The sequence below is a fragment of the Symphalangus syndactylus genome, chromosome 12 (genome assembly GCF_028878055.3).
Source record: "Symphalangus syndactylus isolate Jambi chromosome 12, NHGRI_mSymSyn1-v2.1_pri, whole genome shotgun sequence".
NCBI lineage: Eukaryota > Metazoa > Chordata > Mammalia > Primates > Hylobatidae > Symphalangus > Symphalangus syndactylus.
The window spans coordinates 137,113,122-137,136,600 of NC_072441.2; the positions used below are offsets into that span (position 1 = coordinate 137,113,122).

At 42.9% G+C, this 23,479-nt stretch overlaps 1 protein-coding gene across 17 annotated transcripts; it reads right to left on the reverse strand.

The window, feature by feature from the left end:
• Window positions 1-14,147: 14,147 nt before the first annotated feature.
• Window positions 14,148-21,772, reverse strand: EXO5 (exonuclease 5). Of its 17 annotated transcripts, XM_063627858.1 has the most exons (6): window positions 21,589-21,766; window positions 21,149-21,456; window positions 20,877-21,047; window positions 20,712-20,769; window positions 19,131-19,253; window positions 14,148-17,368 (listed from the first exon to the last, which is right to left on the reverse strand). In XM_063627858.1, exon 6 carries the CDS (start codon window positions 17,336-17,338, stop codon window positions 16,217-16,219), a length of 1,122 nt encoding a protein of 373 aa, XP_063483928.1. In that variant the 5' UTR covers window positions 17,339-17,368; window positions 19,131-19,253; window positions 20,712-20,769; window positions 20,877-21,047; window positions 21,149-21,456; window positions 21,589-21,766; the 3' UTR covers window positions 14,148-16,216. The 17 variants fall into 17 exon arrangements, with proteins under 17 accessions (XP_063483928.1, XP_063483924.1, XP_063483929.1 ...); XM_063627854.1 differs by lacking the exon at window positions 19,131-19,253 and having other exon boundaries at window positions 21,589-21,772; XM_063627859.1 differs by lacking the exon at window positions 19,131-19,253 and having other exon boundaries at window positions 21,608-21,768.
• Window positions 21,773-23,479: the final 1,707 nt, after the last annotated feature.

Below are 23,479 nucleotides of genomic sequence, written 5' to 3' on the forward strand. Positions count from 1 at the left end.
CGCCTGTATCCCAGCACTTTGGGAAGCTTAGGTGGGCAGATCACCTGAGGTCAGGAGTTGGAGACCAGCCTAGCCAACATGGTGAAACCCCATCTCTACTAAAAATACAAAAATTAGCCGGGCATGGTGGCAGACACCTGTAAACCCAGCTTGGGAGGCTGAGGCAGGAGAATTGCTTGAACCTGGGAGGCAGAGGTTGCAGTGAGCCGAGATCACACCACTACACTCCAGCCTGGGCGACAGAGCAAGGCTCTGTCTCAAATAAATAAATTAGTTAATAAAATAAAACAAAAGATCCCGTAGAGGCAGGAAATACACAATTCAGGATAGACAGGCTAGTTACACGGAGGAATGTCCTTGAGAAGAGAAGGGATGGAATCCAGTACACAACCACAGGGATCATTCTAAGTAAGAGTGTGGATAATTCATCTCCATTGAAATAAAAGGGGAGGCAGACTTTATAAGTACAGATCCAAACAGGTGGACAAATACGGTGGTAGGAGAAAGAGGATGCCCTGTTCTGAGTGCTTCTATTTTCCCAGTGAAATAGGAAGCTGAAATGAAGATAGGGGGAAAGTATTTTAGGCTTGACAGAAAAGATGAATACTGTATTATGATGATTTTGATACATGATTTTTTCATATTTTAACATTTGTGAAATTGCTGTCTTACAAGTGATGGCATTCCATAGTTTAATCAGGAGCATTGTTTTTATTAGTACATAAGATAATAATACAACTTATAATCAATGGCATCTGAGATTCGATAAAGTATGATTTATGAATGTGAGCAAGTGAATAAATTAAGGAAATGTAGTACTATTGTCTGGCACCATTAAGAGCTGGCTTGATATTAGTAGCCATTATCGCTTCTCAGCCTTTTAGCTAAGATCAAGTGATATTAGTACCCATTGACTTTACTAGCATTTTCTATGCAATAAACACATCTCTCTCTCTCTGACTCCTTTCCCCTCTTCTCTCCTCTCCTCTCTCTCAACAGAAAGGACATATATTAAAGACATGGGTAGTAGAATAAATTCATTACATCTTAATATCTAAAGTATTTTGGACCAAATTACTTATGTATTTTTATTAGAAACAGTATGTGTTTTGTGCAACCCAAAAATTAGGCATTTAATTTTACAAAACATTTCATTATGGTAATTTTAAACTATACAATAGTAGAAAGAATAGTGGTGAACTTCCATGTGTCCATCCCCCAAACTCCAATAATTATCAACTCAGGGCCAATTCTGTTTCATCTCTACCCACAACCCCATTGCATAGTATTTTTTTTTTTTTTTTTTTTTTGAGACAGAGTCTCGCTCTGTCACCCAGGCTGGAGTGCAGTGGTGCAATCTCGGCTCACTGCAAGCTCCGCCTCCCTGGTTCCAGCCATTCTCCTGCCTCAGCCTCCCAAGTAGCTGGGACTACCGGTGCCCACCACCACGCCCGGCTAATTTTTTGTATTTTTTTTAGTAGAGACGGGGTTTCACTGTGTTAGCCAGGATGGTCTCGATCTCCTGACCTCGTGATCCGCCTGCCTCGGCCTCCCAAAGTGCTGGGATTACAGGCGTGAGCCACTGCGCCCGGCCCATTGCATAGTATTTTGAAGCAAATCCCAGCACATATAATTTCACCAATAAAAATAAAGACTTAAAAAACCATATTATTATCACATCTAAAATATTAACAATATTTCCTTATCAAACAGTGAGTCATTGTTCAAATTATCAATTTTCTCATAAACGCAACTTCTTTTAGAGTTTTAAAAAAGTTAAGTACAAATGTTGGGCACAGTGGCTCATGCCTGTAACCACAGCACTTTGGGAGGCTGAAGAAGAGGGAGGATTGCTTGAGGCCAAGAGTTTGAAGCTGCAGTCAGCTATGATCATACCACAACTTTAGAGGTTGTAGAAAAGGGACACTCTAATTCTATCATTCCTTTGTCATTTAGCAGCTGGATTATTCCTATAAAGAGGAACTTCATATCATGTACTATGTAGTTATTCAGGTATACAGTTCACATAGGAATGTCAGGAAAAAAAATTATTTACCAGTTTTCAATTTAACAATTCCCAATTATCTTCTAAACATGACCAATTTTGGAGCATCATTATGAACTCATAGATTTAAACATGTTCGATGTGCTTCAATCTATTGCTATTGTTATCCCTACTGATAAACTGTCACATCTTTGGCCATTGGGAGCCTCTTTAAGTTGGCTCTTGAGAATCCTCTTCTTTTGGAATGATCCTATTAGTCTTCAATAGCTTGCTATCTATATGACAAGGTGCTTCAGGTTTCTCTTGTTCATTTCCTGACCCAGACCTTAAATCAGCCATTTCTCCAAGGAACCTGGCTCTTTTTAATGGGAGATGGTATTTCAAGACCTTGATCAGGCATCTGGTGGTGTTCACTGCTCCTGGGTTGGTTAGACATTGACTTTGAAGTTTTGAATTTCTGACATACTAGTGGCTAACAGCGTGGGCTGCAGAGATAGACTGCCTGGATTTGAATCAGTGCACTACCTCTTATTAGGTATGCAACACTGAGCCAGTTTATGAATTTATCTGTGCCTCAGTTTCCTCACATGTAAAATGAGAACAATAACAGTACCTAAATTTGTAGGACCCTGGTGATGTTTGTAAAAATTGACATATAATAACTGTACGTATTTTTGGGGTACATAGTGATATTTTGACATACAGTGTATATGTATAGTGCATGTGTATACATATGCATAGTGTATATGTATAATGTATAGTGTTCAGATCAGGGTAATTAACATATACTTCATCTCAAATATTTATCATCTCTTTGTGTTGGGAATATTCAATACCTTCCTTCTAGCTATCTGAAACTATATTATTGTTATTGTCATCCTATAGTGGTACAGAACATGAGAATTTATTCCTGCTATCTAGCTGTAATTTTCTATCCTTTAACAAATATCTTCCTATCCCCTCCTTCCCCAAACTCTTCCTACCCTTTAGTATCCTCTTCTCTCCTTTTTACTTCTATAAGATCAACTTTTTAAAGCTTCCGCATGTGAGAACATGCGTTGTTTAACCTTCTTTTCTTGGCTTATTTCACATAACATAATGCCCCCCAGTTACATATGTGTTGCTGAGAATGACAGGATTTGATTTGACTTGATTTATAGGGTACATGTGCACAACTTGCAGGTTTCTTACATATGTATACATGTGCCATGTTGGTGTGCTGCACCCATTAACTCGTCATTTACATTAAGTATTTCTTCTAATGTTATCCTTCCCCTTTCCCCCAACCCCATGACAGGTCCCAGTGTGTGATGTTCCCCACCCTGTGTCTAAGTGATCTCATTGTTCAATTCCCACCTATAAGTGAGAACATGGCGGTGTTTGGTTTTCTGTCCTTGTGATAGTTTGCTCAGAATGATGATTTCCAACCTCATCCATGTCCCTACAAAGGACATGAACTCATCCTTTTTTTATGGCTGCAAAGTATTCCATAGTGTATATGTGCCACATTTTCTTAATCCAGTCTATCATCAATGGACGTTTGGGTTGGTTCCAAGTCTTTGCTATTGTGAATAGTGCTACAGTAAACATACGTGTGCATGTGTCTTTATAGCAGCATGATTTATAATCCTTTGGGTATATGCCCAGTACTGGGATGGCTGGGTCAAATGGTATTTCTAGTTCTAGATCCTTGAGGAATCGCCACACTGACTTCCACAATGGTTGAACTAGTTTACAGTCCCACCAACAGTGTAAAAGCGTTCCTATTTCTCCACATCCTCTCCAGCACCTGTTGTTTCCTGACTTTTTAATGATCACCATTCTAACTGGTGTGAGATGGTATCTCATTGTGGTTTTGATTTGCATTTCTCTGATGGCCAGTGATGATGAGCATTTTTTCATGTGTCTGTTGGCTGCATAAATGTCTTCTTTTGAGAAGTGTGTGTTCATATCCTTTGCCTACTTTTTGATGGGGTTGTTTGATTTTTTCTTGTAAATTTGTTTAAGTTCTTTGTAGATTCTGGATATTAGCCCTTTGTCAGATGGGTAGATTGTAAAAATTTTCTCCCATTCTGTAGGTTGCCTGCTCACTGCAACCTCTGCCTCACAGGTTCAAGCAATTCTCCTGCCTCAGCCTCCTGAGTAGCTGGGACTACAGGTGTGTGCCACCACGCCCAGCTAATTTTTGTATTTTTAGTAGAGACGGGGTTTCACCATGTTGGCCAGGATGGTCTCAATCTCTTGACCTTGTTATCCGCCCGCCTCGGTCTCCCAAAATGCTGGGATTAGAGGCATGAGCTACTGCACCTGGCTGATTTTATTCTTTTTTTCTGGCTAAATAGTATTCCATTGTCCATATATGCCACATTTTCTTCATCCATTCATCTGTTTAGTTAGACACCTAGGTTGATACCATATCTTGGCTATTGTGAATAGTGATGCAATAAATATGGGGATGCAGATATCTCTTTGATATGCTTATTTCCTTTTATTTGGATAAATGCCCCAGTAGGATTGCTGGATCACATAATTCTATTTGTAGTTTTTAAAGGAAACTCCATAGTGTTCTCCACAGTGTCTGTACTAATTTGCATTCCCACCAACAGTGTAAGAGTTTCGTTTTGTCCACATCCTCACGGGCATTTCTTATTTTTTTCTCTTTTTGATAATGGCCATCCTGAGGTGAGATGATACTTCATTGTGGTTTTGATTTGCATTTCTCTGATGATTAAGTGATGTTGAACGTTTTTCATATATTTTTTGGCCATTTGTATGTCTTCTTTTGAGAAATGTCCAGATCATTTTCCCACTTTTAATTGCATTGTTCATTTTTTTGCTGTTGAGACATTTGCGTTCCTTGTATATTCTGGATATGAATTCCTTGTTGAACGAATAGTTTGCAAATATTTTATCCCATTCTGCAGGTTGTCTTTTCATTCTGTTGTTCCCTTTGCTGTGCAGAAGCTTTTTAGTTTGATATAATACCATTTGTTTATTTTTTGCTTTTGTTGTCTGTGCTTCTGAGGTCTTATTCATAAAATATTTCCCTAGACCAATAGTCTGAAACATTTCCTCTATGTTTTCTTCTAGTAGTTTTATAGTTTCAGGTCTTATATTTAGGTCTTTAATCCATTTTTAGTTGATTTTTTTTTTTTTTTGAGACGGAGTCTGGCTCTGTTGCCCAGGCTGGAGTGCAGTGGTGTGATCTCGGCTCACTGGAAGCTCTGCCTCCTGGGTTCATGCCATTCTCCTGCCACAGCCTCCCGAGTAGCTGGGACTACAGGCGCCGGCCACCACACCTGGCTAGTTTTTTGTATTTTTAGTAGAGACAGGGTTTCACCGTGTTAGACAGGATGGTCTCAGTCTCCTGACCTCATGATCCGCCCACCTCTGCCTCCCAAAGTGCTGGGATTACAGGCGTGGGCCACCGCGCCTGGCCTTGAGTTGATTTTTTTATAGGGTGAAAGATGAGAGTCTAGTTTCATTCTTCGACATATTGATACCATTTTCTCAGCAGCATTTGTTGAAGAGACTGCTCTGTCCCCAGAAAGTGTTCTTGGCACATTTGTCAAAAATTAGTTGGCTATAGATATGTGATTAATTCCTGGATTCTCTATTCTGTTGCATTGATTTATGTGTCTGTTTTTATGCCAGTACAAGGCTGTTTTGGTTACTACAGCTTTGTACTATATTGTGAAGTTAGGTAGTGTGATCCTTCTGGTTTTGTTCTTTCTGCTCAGGATTGCTTTGGCTATTTGGGGTCTTGTGTGGCTCCCTACAAATTTTAAGACATTTTTCTATTTCTGTGAAGGATGTCATTGATATTCTGGTAGGGATTGCACTGAATCTGTAGATTGCCTTAGGTAGTATGGCCATTTTACAATATTAATTCTGACCCATGAGCATGTAATGTCTTTCCATTCGTTTGAATCCTCTTCAATTTATTTCATCAGTATTTTGTAGTTTTCCTTATGATGTCTTTCACCTCCTCAGTTAAATTTATTCCTCAATATTTAAAGATTTTTGGTAGCAATTTAAATGGGATTTCCTTCTTGACTTCCTTTTTGGCTAGTTTTTTGTTCATATGAAGAAATGCTACTAATTGTTGTATTTCTATTCCTAGTTTGTTGACCGTTTTATTTATTATGGAAGGGGGCTAAATTTTGTCAAATGCTTTTCCGGCATCAACTGACATGATTGCATGCTTTCCTCCTTTCATTTGTTAATATGGTGTATTATATTAATTGAATTTCCAAATTAAACCACCCTTGCATCCCAGGAATAAATCCCACTTGATCATGGTGTATATTCCTTTAATGTGCTGCTGAATTTGATTTGCTAGTAGTTTGTTGAGGATTTTTGCATCAATATTCATAAGAGATATTGGTCTGTTTTTTTTTTCCTGTAGTGTTTTTGTCTGGCTTTGATGTCAGGTTAAGGCTGGCCTCATAGGATGAGTTAGAAAGTGTTACCTTATCTTGGCCGGGTGCCGTGGCTCACGCCTGTAATCCTAGCACTTTGGGAGGCCAAGGCAGGCAGATCACAAGGTCAGGAGATTGAGACCATCCTGGCTAACACGGTGAAACACCGTAGCTACTAAAAAAATTAAAAAATTAGCTGGGCATGGTGGTGGGCACCTGTAGTCCCAGCTACTCTGGAGGCTGAGGAAGGAGAATGGCGTGAACCCAGGAGGCAGAGCCTGCAGTGAGCCAAGATCACGCCACTGCACTCCAGCCTGGGTGACAGAGCGAAGACTCCGTCTCAAAAAAAAAAGGGGGGTTACCTTATCTTCAATTTTTTGCTGAAGTTTGAGAACTGGAATTGCTTCTTCTTTAAATGCTTGGTAGAATTAACTAGTGAAGCCATCAGGTCTTGGGCTTTTGTCAGAGACTTTTGATTTCTGACTCAATTCTCATTATTAGTTAATAGTACAGGACAATTCTCTGGGTGGCCTTCGAGCAACCTAGTTCTCTCCTCTTTCTCACTCATTCTTATTTCTTAAGAATAAGTGTAGAGGCAAGGCAAGGTGGCTCACGCCTGTAATCCCAGCACTTTGGGAGGCTGAGGCAGGTGGATCACCTGAGGTCAGGAGTTCAAGACCAGCCTGGCCAGCATGGTGAAACCCCATCTCTACAAAAATACAAAAATTTCTTTCTTTCCTTCCTTCTTTCCTTTTTCTGAGACGGTCTCCCTCTGTTGCCCAGGCTGGGGTGCGGCGGCGTGATCTCGGCTCACTGCAACCTCCCTGCCTCAGGCTCCTGTGATTCTCCTGCCTCGACCTGCCGAATACCTGGGATTGCAGGCGCACACCACCACGCCTGGCTGGTTTCTGTATTTTTGGTGGAGACGGGGTTTCGCCGTGTTGGCCAGGCTGGTCTCCAACTCCTGACCTCCAGTGATCTGCCCGCCTCGGCCTCCCGAAGTGCTGGGATTACAGACGGAGTCTCGCTCACTCAATGCTCAATGTTGCCCAGGCTGGAGTGCAGTGGCGTGATCTTGGCTCGCTACAACCTCCACCTCCCAGCCGCCTGCCTTGGCCTCCCAAAGTGCTAAGATTACAGCCTCTGCCCGGCCGCCACCCCGTCTAGGAAGTGAGGAGCGTCTCTGCCCGGCCGCCCCGTCTGGGACGTGAGGAGCTCCTCTGCCCGGCCGCCCATGGTCTGGGATGTGAGGAGCGCCTCTGCCCGGCCGCCCCATCTGGGACGTGAGGAGCGCCTCTGCCCGGCCGCCCCACCTAGGAAGTGAGGAGGGCCTCTGCCTGGCCGCTGTGCAACCTTCCAAGTGTGAAGTGACAGACTTCGTTGTAGAATGAATGAAGACACTGGCACTGATTATATAACACCTTGGCAGCTATCTCAAGTCGTTGATGGTGGAGGTATTGGAATTATAGAAGAAAGCAGACACACAAATTTGACTAAGGCGATTTTGTGACTTCTTTCTATTGGCCCTGGCAAACCAAGGTTATTCTGGATGGAAATAGCCTTGAAAAGGTGATATATGTATGAATGTATCTGATTTTTTTCCCCTGTATAATTCTTACTTTGTGCATTTGATATTCAGTTGTGTTTGTAATCACGGAAAAATAAAAGCATATATTTTCTTTAAAAAAAATACAAAAATTAGCCGGGCATAGTGGCGGGTGCCTATAATACGAGCTACTTGGGAGGCTGAGGTGGGAGAATCACTTGAACCCGGAAGGCAGAGGTTGCAGTGAGCCGAGATCGTGCCATTGCACTCCAGCCTAGGTGACAGAGTGAGACTCCATCTCGGGAAAAAAAAAAAAAAAAAAAAAAAGACTAACTGTAGAATATACTGGGAATGCAACATTCCAAGATAAAGGAGATGGGTAGAAGAGCCCAGGCTCTCTTCCTGTCCCCCATAGAAACAGGATGCCCTTTAACATTTTAGCCCACTCTGTCATGTTGTTCCCATTGTTCCCATGGTATAAAACCCAGAGGGGCCAGGTAACGGTGGCTCATGCTTGTAATCCCAGCACTTTGGGAGGCCAAGGTGGGCAGATTACTTGAGGTTTGGAGTTCGAGACCAGCCTGACCAACATGGTGAAACCCCATCTGTACTAAAAATACAAAAATTAGCCAGGTGTCATGGCGGGTACTTGTAATCCCATGTGCTCGGGAGGCTGAGGCATGAGAATCACTTGAACCTGGGAGGCAGAGGTTGCAGTGACCCGAGATCACGCCACTGGACTCCAACCTGGGAGACAGAGCGAGACCACGTCTCAAAAATAAATAAATTAATGAATTAAAAAAACCCAGAGAGACAGAGCAAGACCATGTCTCAAAAATAAATAAATAATAAAACCCGGGGAGGTGGGCAGCTTTCTGGGGTCTCTCAGGTGCAGTGCACATGGGCACATGACACACAGGCCTCCATCCACCCTGGGTAGCTTTCCTGAGTCTTTCAGATGGCTTGTCCTGAATCCTAGGCTTCTGTTGTCCCTTGATGTCTAACTGTACGTAACAAATTCGCTGCATTTAACTTGCTTTGTGTGTATTCCATCTAACCAGACTTGTGAAAGTAACCAACGTGCAATGAAATGGCTTTGACGTATGGGTCTATCCAGATTTCCCTTTCTTCATGATTTAGTCCTAGCTTAGTATGTTTATGTTGCTAGTATTTTGTCCATTTCATTTAGTTTATCCAATTTGTTGGCATACACTTACGCAAGTTTTTGGTTAAGAACTACTTTTTGTTTCATTGATTTTTCTCTATTGTTTTTCTATTCATTATTTTATCTCTGCTCTTATCTTCATGATTTCCTTCCTTCTGATAACTTTGGGTTGAGTATTTATTTATTTGAGAGATGGGGTCTTGCTCTGTTGCTTACGTGGAGTGCAGTGGCGTGATCATAGCTCACTGCCTGCAACTCCTGGGCTCAAGTGATTCTCCTGCCTCAGCCACCTGAGTAGCTGGGACTATAGGCATAAACCACCATGCCTGGTTAATTTTTGCATTTTTTGTAGAGACAAGGTCTTGCTTGGTTGCCCAGGTGAGTTTTGAAATACTGGCTTCAAGTGATGCTCCTACCTTCACAATCTCAAAGTGGTAGGATTACAGGCATGAGCCACTGCGCCGGGCCTTGTTCTTTTTCTAGTTCCGTAAGTTGTAAAGTTGTTGATTTTTTTTTTTTTTTAAGGCGGGTCTTACTCTGTCGCCCAGGTGCTAGAGTGCAGTGGCATAATCATAGCTCACTACAGCCTCAAACTTCTGGGCTCAAGCAATCCTCCCCGTCAGCCTCCCTAGTAGCTAGGACTAGAGGTGTCCACCACCACACCTATCTAATTTTTAAATTTTTGTACAGACAGGGTCTCATTATGTTTCCCAGGCTAGTTGTGAACTACTGGCCTCAAGTGATCCTCCTACTTTGGCCTCCCAAAGTTCTGGGATTATAGGCATGAGTCACTATGCTCAGCCTTGCAATTTCTTAAAATAAGACAACAATGAAGATTGCCCCATTGGTTGACTCTTCCTTTCACAAAGATTTCTCAGGCTGGGCACGGTGGCTCACGCCTGTTATCTCAGCACTTTGGGAGGCCAAGGCAGGTGATCACCTGAGGTCAGGAGTTTGAGACATGCCTGGCCAACATGGTGAAACCCCATCTTTACTAAAAATACAAAATTAGCTGGGTGTGGTGGCACATGCCTATAATCCCAGCTGCTCAGGAGGCTGAGGCAGAAGAATCGCTTGAACTGGGGAGGCAGAGGTTGCAGTGAGCTGGGACTGCGCTCCAGCCTGGGCAACAGGAACGAAACTGTCTCAAAGAAAAAAAAAAAAAAAAAAAATTTCTCTGTAGCATGCACTATGCAGTGCCGTTTGATAGCACTTTACCCCCGTAGAACTTTTTTCAAAATTTGAGTTGGTCTTCTCAAAATTTGCCAGTGCTTTATCAACTCAGTTTATGTAATATTGTAAATCCTTTGTTGCCATTTCAACAATATTCACAGCATCTTCACCAGGAACAGATTCCATCTCAAGAAACCATTTTATTTGTTTGTCCATAAGAAGCAACTCCTTATCTGTTCAAGTTTTATCATGAGACTACAGCAATTCAGTCACATCTTGAGGCTCCACTTTTAATTCTAGTTGTCTTGGTTGGAGGTTAAAATATCAACATTCTTTTTTTAAGAATGTTGTTTTTTAGTTAATTCTACCAAACATTTAAAGAAGAAGCAATACCAGTTCTCAAACTTTTGCAAAAAATTGAAGATAAGGTAACACTTTTTTTTTTTTTTTTTTTTGAGACGGAGTCTCGCTCTGTTGCCCAGCCTGGAGTGCAGTGTCACGATCTCGGCTCACTGCAAGCTCCGTCTCCTGGGTTCACGTCATTCTCCTGCCTCAGCCTCCCGATTAGCTGGGACTACAGGCGCCTGCCACCATGCCCAGCTAACTTTTTGTATTTTTAGTAAAGATGGGGTTTCACCATGTTAGCCAGGATGGTCTTGATCTCCTGACCTTGTGATCCACCCACCTCGGCCTCCCAAAGTGCTGGGATTACAGGCGTGAGCCACCAAATATCAACATTCTTAATGGCATCTAAAATCGTGACTCCTTTTCAGCAGGTTTTCAATTTACTTTGCCCAAATCCATCAGAGGAATCTCTATGATGGCAGCTACAGCCTTATGAAATATATTTCTTAAATAACAACACTTGAAATTCAAAATGACTCCTTGATCCATGGGCTGCAGAGTGGAGGTTGTGTTAGAAGGCATGAAAACAATAATCTCCTTATGTATCTCCATCAGAAGTCTTGGATGAACAGGTATACTATCAATGAGCAGTAACAGTTTGAAAGGAATCTTTTTTTCTGAGCAGTAGGTCTCAACAGTGGGCTTAAAATAGTCATCCATGCTGTAAACAGATGTGCTGTCATCCAGTGTATTAGTCAGGGTTCTCTAGAGGGGCAGAATAGGATAGATGTATATATATGAAAGAGAGTTTATTAAGGAGTATTGACTCACATGATCAAAAGGTAAAGTCCCAAGATAGGCCATCTGCAAGCTGAGGAGTAAGGAAGCCAGTCTGAGTCCCAAAACCTCAGAACCACCACACCCCACTAATTTTTGTATTTTTAGTAGAGACACGGTTTAGCCATGTTGGCCAGGCTGGTCTTGAACTCCTGACCTCAAGCAACTCACCCACCTTGGCCTCCCAAAGCACTGGGATTACAGGAGTGAGCCACCATGCCTGGCCAAACACTAGACATTTTAATCTAATGCGGTAACTCTGGATATCAGATTTTCCTCATTCCTCAGGGTTTCTATTTCTTTCATTGTTTAGGCTGTGTCTGTCCCAAGAATCAGCACGAAATATAAACTTTTCTACTCAGGCCTTTTCTAATCCTGCACCTCCCCTCAGCATACATGGTGATTTTCTAGTTTCCCCATATATGCAGTTGCTTTTGAATGTCCTAGTCTTCAATGTCTTGCTCCCAAAAGGGGTTAAAAGAGAAAAATGAAGGAGGGAAAAATCAAGCTGTGTGTAAACTGCTCCAGAAATATGTGCACAGCTGTCGCCATAGGACTGAGGGGTGAGGAACTGGAAGTTACTACCATCCTAAGAGTTGAAATTGACCAAAATTGACTACAATTTATCATCTTCCCCTGGAAGCTGCAAAATTTCAATAGACTCCAGATTCCAAAATAGTTACATCAGATAGATTCTGCCAATGCAGCTGCTGTCTAGGCTGGGAGACAGATTTCTGGTGCTTTCTATGCTGCTATTTTCTCCAAATCCTCTCTCCATTCTCCCTTTTTTTTGCAGTCATAGAATTTAGTTTTGGTCAGGGCATATGCTTAGTGAGAATAAAAACTACATATCCCAACCTTTCTTGCAGCTAGCTATGACAAAGTGACCAAATTTTGGCCAGTGGGCTGTAAGTGAAAGTAGTAGTACACATTTTTAAAGTGTCCATAAAAGGGTGCCTTTCTGCTATTCCAACTTTATGCTGAATGTGTAATGGGTGACTGGATTTTGGGCAGCCATTTTGGACTATGAAGAAGATACATGTTTATGTCAGAGAAACAAGAGGGAAGGAATCTGGGCTCTTGACATCACAGGGTGCCACACCAGTCCTGAACTAACTATAGTTGGGCTTCTTTTAAGTGAGAAATACATTTCTGTTTTGTTTAACCACTATTGTTTTGGTGATTTCTATTATAAACAATTGATCCTAATCCCAATTAAGGTATTCAACTCATTTCCTGGCCCAGAAAGCAATTTTTTAAAAATCAAGAAATAGCTTTGTTGTGACATCTCTTTTCTTTTATCCACTCACTAAACAAACATCCAACAGGGCTGTAATTTGGAGTTCAGACATGTTAGGCAGAATTCATAAGTGAGAGATGACATTATTAGACATGCAAAGGCTGAATCAGGAAGGTATGTTATAGAAAACAGCATCAGTGGTTGTCTTAGTCACTCGAGATGCTATAACAAAATACCACAAACTGAGCGGCTTATAAACAACAAAAATGTATTTCTCATAGTTTTGGAGGCGCCTTCTCACTGTGTCCTCACATGATGGAAAGACTAAGAGTTCCCTTGGAACTCTTTTATAAGGGCACCAATCCCATTCATGGGGGCTGTTCCCGCATTACCTAATCACCTCCCAAAGGCCCACCTCTTAATACTACCATATTGAGGGTCTGGATTTCAACATACTAATTTGAGGGGGCACAAACATTCATAAGCAGTGATCCTGGGGTGGTCCCAAGTAAAGATGTCTCAACTTATGAGAAACCCTAAGGTTATAACCAGAAGATGTTAACTTTAAAATAAGGATTTGAAGTCTCAAGGAATTACTGAATTCTCAGTAATATCAGTATCTGAAAACAAATTTTCTTTTTTTTTTTTTTTTTTTTTGAGACGGAGTCTCGCTCTGTTGCCTAGGCTGGAGTGCAGTGGTGCGATCTCGGCTCACTGCAAGCTCTGCATCCTGGGTTCACGCTGTTCTCCTGCCTCAGCCTCCAGAGTAGCTGCAACTATGGGCGCCTGCAACCTCACCCAGCTAATTTTTTGTATTTTTAGTAGAGAGAGGGTTTCACCGTGTTAGCCAGGATGGTCTTGATCTCCTGACCTGGTGATCTGCCTACCTCGGCCCCCCAAAGTGCTGGGATTACAGGCGTCAGCCACCGCACCCGGCAAATTTTTTCTTTCTTTTTTTTTTTTTTGAGACAGAGTTTTACTCTGTCGCCCAGGCTGGAGTGCAGTGGTGTGATCTCAGCTCACTGCAACCTCTGCCTTCTGGGTTCAAGCGATTCTCCTGCCTGAGCCTCCCAAGTAGCTTGGATTACAAGCGTGTACCACCACACCCAGCTAATTTTTGTGTTTTTAGTAGAAATGGGGTTTCACCATGTTGGCCAGGCTGGTCTTCAACTCCTGACCTCAGATGATTCGCCCACCTCAGCCTCCCAGTGTTGGGATTACAGGCGAGCCACCGCGCCCAGCCCTTTTTCCTGTTCTTAAAACTTCTAGTATAACTAAGATGATGCTATAGAACTTGAGCAATTTCTTTTCTTGAAGACTATTAGCTTAATACCGTTTATCCCATAGGTCCAGTGAATTTAGGTTCATTTAACTCTAAACTTACTAGGGCCTATAATAACATACAGTCCACGAGGTTCAACAAGAAAACTTTAATAGCATAATGATTGAGAGCATAAGCACTGCAGTCAGACATATCTAGCCTGGAGTCTACCACTTTCAAACAGTGGAACCCTGGAAACTTTTTTTTTTTTTTTTTTGCAGTTGCATGATCATAGCTCACTGTAACCTTGAATTCTTGGGTTCAAGTGATCCTCCTGCCTCAGCCTGCCAAGTAGCTAGGACTACAGGGATGCACCACCATGCCTGGCTTTTTTTTTTTTTTGAGATGGGATCTTGCTATGTTGCCCAGGCTGGTCTTGGACTCCTGTCCTCAAGTGATCTTCCTACCTTGCCCTCCTAAAGTACTAAGATTACAGGTGTGAGCTACCACACCCAGCTGAGAAAATTATATAACCCTTCTAGGCCTCAGTTCCCTCACTGGAGATAATGGATACAGATTTAATTATAATGTGCTTAGCACAGTGCCCGGCCATAAGAGTCACTCAGTAAAGAGTCATCATAAGATTCCAGGGTCCATAAGAAGAGTATGTGAAGGGCCTCCAGAGACAACCTACCTTATCTCCTACAGATGTCCAGGATTTACCAGCTCATGTATAACATGGAATCATACTAACAACATTCACCATGTTCTGTTGGCTCTTAACGTTCCAGTTAATACAGAAACTCTACCCCTGCCAATTGCCCTCCCCATGCATTGACTTCTGCAAATTCTCCAGTAGTGTCACCACAAACAAGTCCTTATCTTCCAGGTGACGTCCGTATCATTCCTTCCTCTAGCTTCTTTGATGATGTTTGTAGTTAAGAGCTCCACTGCCTTCTAAGATGCATTGGGATTCCTCTCCACTACCTTTACATTTTCCTTTAAATGTTATTTTTCACCTTATAAAAAGGGTATCATGCTGTATGTAATTTTTAGGACTTTTTTTCACCTAATGTTGTGCTGCTAATATTCATGCATATTGTTTTATGTCACTGTAGCTCATTTGTTTTGGCTACTGTACATTATCCACTCTTCTGCTGATGGGCACCTGGGTAGCTTCTAGGCTTTTGCTATCGTGAAAGTGCTACAAAGTATATTCGTGTTCACATTTTCTATTGTACATGTATGTTTCTTCCAGCATATACCCAGGACTGCTACTGCTGGATTGTAATATGTGAGTGTTACATGTTACTTCATGTATTATTTCTTTCTTTTTTTTTTTTTTTAAAGACAGAGTCTCACTCTGTTGCCCAGGCTGGAGTGCAGTGGCATGATGTCAGCTCACTGTAACCTCTGCCTCTCAGGTTCAAGCTATTCTCCTCTCTCCGCCTCCCAAGTAGCTGGGACTACAGGCGCACGCCACCACCCCAGGCTAATTTTTGTATTTTTAGTAGAGACGGGCTTTCACCATATTAGTCAGGCTGGTCTTGAACTCCTGACCTCAGGTGATCCCCCCATCTCAGCTTCCCAAAGTGCTGGGATTACAGGCATGTGCCACCACACCCAGCCATGTATTATGTTTTTCGTATCTAATATTTATGACTTCCTGTTTCTACTTCATCTTCCCTTGTCTCTTTGAGAATATTTATTATGTTTATGTTTTGGTCTGCTCATTCTGATTCAAAAATATGTTTATGTATGTATTTAAAGGCTTGGAATAACACGTACACAACTATGTATGGTGGTCATCTTTGAAGGACTGCAATTATGAAAAAACCATCAGTTCAACTGTCCTGGACAGCATTTCATTTTATGATGTAACTGTAGAAAGCCTTGATCAAGATAAAAATAGGGATGACTTATCAGAAACTGAAGAATTTTCTTAGGAAAGCAATGTTTACTGAAGGATACCTTCATTCCAGCCATGATGAGCATCTGTCTTCTTAGGCAATCATGATGAAGCTCCAGGGACAGTATAACCCATCTCTCCCACTCATCCCTGAGCCTTGCTCCTGGACTGAATGTGGTTAGAGGTTGTGGAAATAAAAAAAAGAACCAAAATAAGAACACTCTCCATAAAAGCCAAGCTCAGAGACTGGTCCTCTTTTGCTTAGGTACAGCAAGAGCAGGAAAGATCAACATTCTTGAAAGCATACCTTCTATTCATTTGGCGTTTTTGACTTGGGGCGCCAGTGTAGAGCTGAGCACTCCACTGCCCTTTCTCCACTCACAAATGTCTGCATAGGTACATGTCCTGCACTTCCAAGCTTCCTCCACGTCAACTCCCTGGGGCTCTCGGTGGCCCATCCAGTAGGCCATATAATGCTGCACCTTGGCTCTCACCTCCTTCTCTTCAAAGGCTACAATCTCAGTACCCAGCAAAGTGGCAGTCTCTTGGTAGATATACTCAATCTTCAAGATATCAATAACCGGGAGATCTGACAGTGTTAGAGACAAGAAGACCAGTTCCATGAGGTCACCCAAAGACTTCACAGAGAAGCCTCCCTGCTGGGCATGCCTCAGCACTGATGGCCCCAGTGGCTTTTCCGGACACAACTTTGTGTGGTGGATTAGGCTAGCAGGGGTCACTTTTCCTTGTACCATGGCATCAAAGATATATTTGTATAGGCTGACTTGAAAACAGTCTTTCTTCTTCTGAGCTTCCAGAGGGAGCGTAGGGCGCCTGCGTGTCTTGAGTTCCGCCAGCTCCAGTTCCCCCTTGGCTGTATAGTGCAGCTCATCGATCACTCCAACAAGAAGTACACCCTCCACTTCCCCAAACACTGGAAACTCTCTGATGTGCCCTTCTGACTGCAGGGTAGGAATCAGCAAAAGTATGTTCAGAAACTTAATTGCCCAAGCATCTTCTTTAGTGGTGACTGGGACAGTCACAAGATCATGAAGTTCTAGTTCTCTAGCTAGGTGTATGCTGGCACCAGTGTCCAACACAGCTGCCTTCTCAGGTGCCAAGAAACCAGGAAGCTCCTTCCCATATGCTGTTTGCAGTTCACACCAGTTCTGAGTAGCCAGGTCAGTGACATATAAATATTTAAGGTGGAATCTCTCCATGGGTGATAAGATATCCAATCCTCTTTTCCAGTTTTGTAAGCTTATGGGTTTGTCATCCTTCCCAAGGGATTCAGAAGATGGGCCAGGCGTGTTAACTAAAGCCTTTGACTCTTGGGCATCTTCTAGGTCCAGAAACTCCAGGAGCTCTGAGTCACTCAAGTCTGAGAACCCTGAGGCTTCTGCTGACGCTGTCTCCTCTTCTCTTGTCTCTGCCATGGCACAGCTCTGGATTGGGCTAGAAGGGCCCTGCATAACATGTTAAAGAAATGCATTGTTCAAATAAAAACTTTCTCAAAAGCACTTTCAAATTTCAGTGAGATAAAAACAAAATCATGACAAATTATTTATTTACATTCTTTTAAAAAGCCAGTTTATTTATGACCAATTAGTAATGCCATAGAGTTATAGTACGGGTACGTATTGCTATAGAGTTCCTTATATAATCCATATATATCGCTTGGCAGAATTTTTTTTTTTTTTTTTGGGATGGAGTCTCTCTCTGTCACCCAGGCTGGAGTGCAGTGGCGCGATCTCACCTCACTGCAAGCTCCACCTCCTGGGTTCACACCATTCTCCTGCCTCAGCCTCCTGAGTAGCTGGGACTACAGGCGCCCGCCACCACACCTGGCTAATTTTTTGTATTTTTAGTAGAGATGGGGTTTCACTGTGTTAGCCAGGATGGTCTTGATCTCCTGACCTCATGATCCATCCACTTTAGCCTCCCAAAGTGCTGGGATTACAGGCGTGAGCCACTGCAGAATTTTTTAAGTGGAAAAACAGTTTTATTCCTAGATCTTCCACTAACATACTGTGTATGACTTTGAGCAAATCACGTTTCTTGGCCGCAGTTTCTTCAGATATAAAAAGAGCTTTGAGGCCGGGCAGGTGACTCACGCCTGTAATCCCAGCACTTTGGAAGGCCAAGGCGGGCAGATCACTTGAGGTCAGGAGTTCAAGACCAGCCTGGCTAACATGGTGAAACCCCATCTCTACTAAAAATACAAAAATTAGCCAGTATGGTGGCACACACCTGTATTCCCAGCTACTAGGGAGGCTGAGGCAGCAGAATTGCTTGAACAGGGAGATGGAGGTTGCAGTGAGCCGAGACTGCACCACTGCACTCCAGCCTGGGTGACAGGGCAAGACTCTGTCTCAAGAAAAAAAAAAAAAGGAGATTTAAGGTTTGCCTTTTCTGCTGCAAAATTCTATTGACTTGAAAGAGTATTTCATTATTTTAAGTGAATATACATCTTTGTAAATGTAGGAACAATGTTTGAGAAGTTTACCATGGGCCACCTTCTACAATTCCCTTGATACAAAGTCCTTGATGAGCAAAATGAACCTCAACTACAAACTGTTCCTTGAGAAAAAGCAGCTCTGCAATAACTGTTTTCAAATGCAGTTCAAGGAACCTAGTATGGCAAAATTCAAATATCAACTATATATAAATACAAATAAATATAGTCTAACACAAATTAATGCATGAAATAACAAGAGGATGTTACTGCGACACATGGAAATTAGTAGCTTGACTTCATAAATTATTCTGTTAATATTATAGAAATTGGTGTCTGTCACTAAACTGGGGTTTCCCATTACATTTATTTTCTCCCTCCCAAGAAACTAGCTTACAGTGGGAAAAAAATCTGCCTATTAGAGCATTATTAAAAACTCAAAATTTACTGCTATAATAAAGAATAGTTATTGTGCGGTTATTTTTTGTGTGCCAGACACTGAGCCAAGTGTTTTACATCCAATATCTCACTACCCTACTGTGGGATGGGGATGGGTACTGTACTCTTTTTTTCTTTCAACTTTTTACTATAAAGATTTTCAAGGCCGGGTACAGTGGCTAAAGCCTGTAATCCCAGCACTTTGGGAGGCCGAGGCAGGTGGATCACCTGGGGTCGGGAGTTTGAGACCAGCCTGGCCAACACGGTGAAACTAAAAATACACCTCATGGTGAAACTAAAAATACAAAAAATTAGCCAAGTGTAGTGGCGGGCACCTGTAATCCCAGCTACTCGGGAGGTTGAGGCAGGAAAATCGCTTGAACCTAGGAAGTGGAGGTTGCAGTGAACTGAGATAACACCACTGCACTCCAGCCTGGGTGACACAGTGAAGACTCCATCTCAAAAAAAAAAAAAAAAATGTTTTCAAACATACAGAGAAGTAGAAAGAATAAAACAACGAACACCCATGTCCACACCACGTAGATGAACAACTGTTGACATTTTGCTGTATTTACTTCTTGTGTGTGTACTTTTTTGTTTTGGCTGAACTATTTTAAGGTAAATTACAGACATCATAATAACACTTTAAAATCTAAATGGTTCAGCATACATTTCCAAATGGCATTCTTCTTCATAACCACAATACTGTCTTCCAAATGACATTCTCCTCATAACTACATTATCACATCTAACAAAATTAGTAATTCCTTAACATTCCAGTTCATATGTGAATTTCCCCAACTGTCCTCAAAATGTCCTAGATAGCTTTTCTTTAATCCAGGAAACAAAGACCACACATTATGTTTGATTGTTTTGTCTTTCAAGTATTTTTTAATCTTAAAAAACTAGGCGGCCAGGCGTGGTGGTTCACGCCTGTAATCCCAGCACTTTGGGAGGGCAAGGCGGGCGGATCACGAGGTCAGGAGATTGAGACCATCCTGACTAACACGGTGAAACCCCGTCTCTACTAAAAGTACAAAAAATTAGCTGGGCATGGTGGCGGGCGCCTATAGTCCAAGCTGCTTGGGAAGCTGAGGCAGGAGACTGGCGTGAACCCAGGAGGCGGAGCTTGCAGTGAGCTGAGATCACACCACTGTGCTCCAGCCTGGGCAACAGAGCGAGACTCCGTCTCAAAAAAAAAAAAAGGAAAAAAGAAACTAGGCAAATTATCTTATGAAGATACTTTTTTTAAGCCTTCCTCCTAACCCCACATATCTAACCTGCATAGAAAGTAAGCAAAACAAGATACAACCAGTCTACTGGTGTTTGACTTTGAGTGCCAGGAAAATAAATAATTTGACATAGAATTTAAGCTGATAGAGATAGCTATGAACTAAATGTCTCCTTCTTGCTATTCTAACAAGCAGTGAAATAAGGTGAATGCACCAACTCCTATGTCAAAGCGTAAGAAGTGATGCCCTGAAAACGTCATTAATATCAGTTGTGGTTGTGTTTAGCTGATTTCTAAATAGTCTAAATGTCACTAATGAAAGAAAACATAGCTAGAAGAAAAGTTATCTGCAATGAATAAAAATGATACAATAGTAAGACCTTTGCTTATAGAGTATCCTATAAAATTATTGCTTTACAGGATATTTCAATAGTAACAAAACAGAGAAGCTGTACATTTGCACAAGTGTTATAAACTGTAAACGTGCTTTAAATAATTTCAATAAAGAAACTTTATTTCTGTATCCACCAGCCAGATGTAGCTGCTGAGCACTTAATATATATAGTACACATATTAGCACTCGATAAAGACAGATCTCCTTTCTTTTTCCCCAAGGAAGAGATGAGAGAGTGTATCGATTCCCCCTGACAAAGGAGATGAAACTTTAGAAGAAACACCTATTCACCTGTGACTTAGTTGATCTTCCTCCTCATAGGGAAGGCCAGAATGCTGAAATGACAAGGCTAGGGAAGAGAAAGAAGTTCTGAAAGACCAGGTCTGCATTAAAGAACCTAAATTAGCAACTTAGGTCCTTGCTATGGTAGAACCGGAACTTCTGGTCCTTTCTTACCTGACCATTCCCTCACGTTGGGTGTTCTCTCAGATTGACACTGCACAGACTGTTACCCACCCCAGATCCTAGGTTACATAACGCTCGCCTCTCTCCTGGGGCAAACTCTCTCCGTGATTTCTTCGTTTCCCCCGTACTCTAGATGCAGTGACTTGATCCAATCCCTGCTCCCTGAAAGTAAAAGGGTCAAACATAACCAAGGTCCCCAAGGAGCTCCGAGATCAGTTCCCTCTTCCAGCTCCATTCTCAACCCAGCAGCTCAAGCAAGAGACCTTACGACAGCGGCTCTTTCTCTCCGATGGGTTCCTGCCTTCTGCAGAATTGCCGGTGGCAACATCCTGACTTGTTCAGTGCGGCCCGGACTTCTGGGCTCAGCGGGCGTTTGCCTTCAGGGGAGATCTTTCCTCTGGCCCTAAAACACTGTCTCCCAGGGAGTGCCATGCATGCCCTAAAGTGTACTGCGCACTTCCTACAGTTCTGGCAGAGCCAGGAATGACAGCAGGGAGCCGTACACCTCGGGAAGGAGTCCCGGCCAACAGCACTGTGTTCCGAGGGCGAAGGTCCACAACGGGAACGCGGCCTGTGGGGGAAGACGAGACGAGCCGCTTCCAAGGAGCCGCGCCCACCAAGGGAGGGGACGCGGCAATCGCAGGTACAGAACCCTAGGCTCCGAAACGCAGCCTCCCAGCCCATTCTCCGGCCTTCCCCTAACCTCGGATACTCCTCCGAACCTCGGACTCCACCTGGTTTCGCCGCGGCCTCGGAGCTGCTCCCGGACGCTCCCGGCGAGGAGACTGATGAAGCCGGGCAGAGCGCGCTGCCGAAGCGGACTGCAGAGTCTGCCCGCCACTCGCAAAAAGGCCGCCCAGAGCCCAGTCCCAGAGTGCCCCGCGGCTGCTCACGGACCGCCTTCCCAGAGGTCTTCGCGGCGCCGCCTACCTCGCGAGGCTGCGGCTGGAGCAGGAATCTGTCTCTGTGGGCGGAGGAGAGTGCTGCTTATGTGAGAGCAGGCTTTGGGAGCTCGCTAAAGCAGGTCAGTCCCTCTGTTTGCGCCGCTTTCTGTGGGTCGTTTAATTCCGGGCGCAGCTGACCTTAAGTTCCCTCTCTGGCGAGGTCTCCCAGTTACCACCTGGACAGTCCGAGCAAGGTCTGGGCCCGTCCCTGCCCCCGGTGAAGTGCCGAGTCTCCGCTTGGCCATCCGTGGATTCAGCATCCCCACCTTAGAACCTCCCGCCAGCTTTTCCAGTAAGAGCAAAACCACGAACTCACTTTTGAGAGATGCTGGCGCTCCCCTCATCAATATATTTGTTTTTTTGTTGTTTGCTTACTTTTAACCTTTTATTGATAAATATAACACAATTTTATTCTGAAATATAAAGCAAAGATAAGTATAATTATTATGAACAGCCAAGTCATTAGAGCGAAAAAAGAATAGTGTCAGGTTCTTTGCAGATACACTTCCTGAGAAAACCACTAACCCGACTTTTATGACACTTTGCTTTTCTTTTATTTATTTATTTTACCAAAAGCAGATACTTGACTCTTTGCTTTTCTTTATGGTTTATCACGCATACTTGAAAACTGGATTTATGACAAAGGTGGCATCATACAGCCATGGAGAAAAGATGGTCTATTCAGTGAAGGCTCTATGACAATATGAAGGCCGGGCACGGTGGCTCACGCTTGTAATCCCAGCACTTTAGGAGGCCGAGGCGGGCGGATCACGAGGTTAAGAGATCGAGACCATCTTGGCCAACATGGTGAAACCCTGTCTCTACTAAAAAGTATAAAAATTATCTGGGTGTGGTGGCACACACCTGTAGTCCCAGCTACTTGGGAGGCTGAAGCAGGAGAATCACTTGAATTGGGAGGCGGAGGTTGCAGTGAGCCGAGATCACACCATTGCACTCCAGCCTGGGCAACAGAGGGACACTCCATCTCAAAAAAAAAAAAAAAAAAAAGCAAAAAACAGGACCTCTATCTCTCATTTCATGACAAAAATCAATTCCAGCTGGATTAAGACCTAAATGTGAAATCCTAAACTTTAAAGCTTCAGAGTATAATATAGGAAAATATCTTTGGACTTCAGAATAGGTAAATATTTTAAAACGAAAATAGAAAAACATTAAATTGGCCAGGCATGGTGGCTCATGCCTGTAATACCAACACTTTGGGAGGCCCAGGTAGGTGAATCACTTGAGGTCAGGAATTGAGACCAGCCTGGCCAACATAGTGAAACCCCGTTTCTAGTAAAAATACAAAAAATTAGCCAAGTGTGGTGGCAGGTGCCTGTAATCTCAGCTACTTGGGAGGCTGAGGCAGGAGAATCACTTGAACCTGGGAGGTGGAGTTTGCAGTGAGCCGAGATCAGGCCACTGCACTCCAGCCTGGGTGATAGAGTGAGACTCTGTCTCAAAAAAAAAAAAAAGAGAAAAAAAAGAGAAAGAAAGAAAAAAAGAAAGAAAGAAAAATTAAATTAAGACAACTACAGGCTGAGTGCAGTGGCTCACACATCTGTAATTCTAGCACTCTGGGAGGCTGAAGTGGGTGGATCCCTTGAGCTCAGTTCAGAAACCAGCTGGGGTAACATGGTGAAAACACGT

What these genes read in the sequence shown, in the direction of transcription:
- EXO5 (XM_063627854.1), bottom strand. Translation starts at nt 17,338, where the DNA reads ATGGCAGAGACAAGAGAAGAGGAGACAGCGTCAGCAGAAGCCTCAGGG.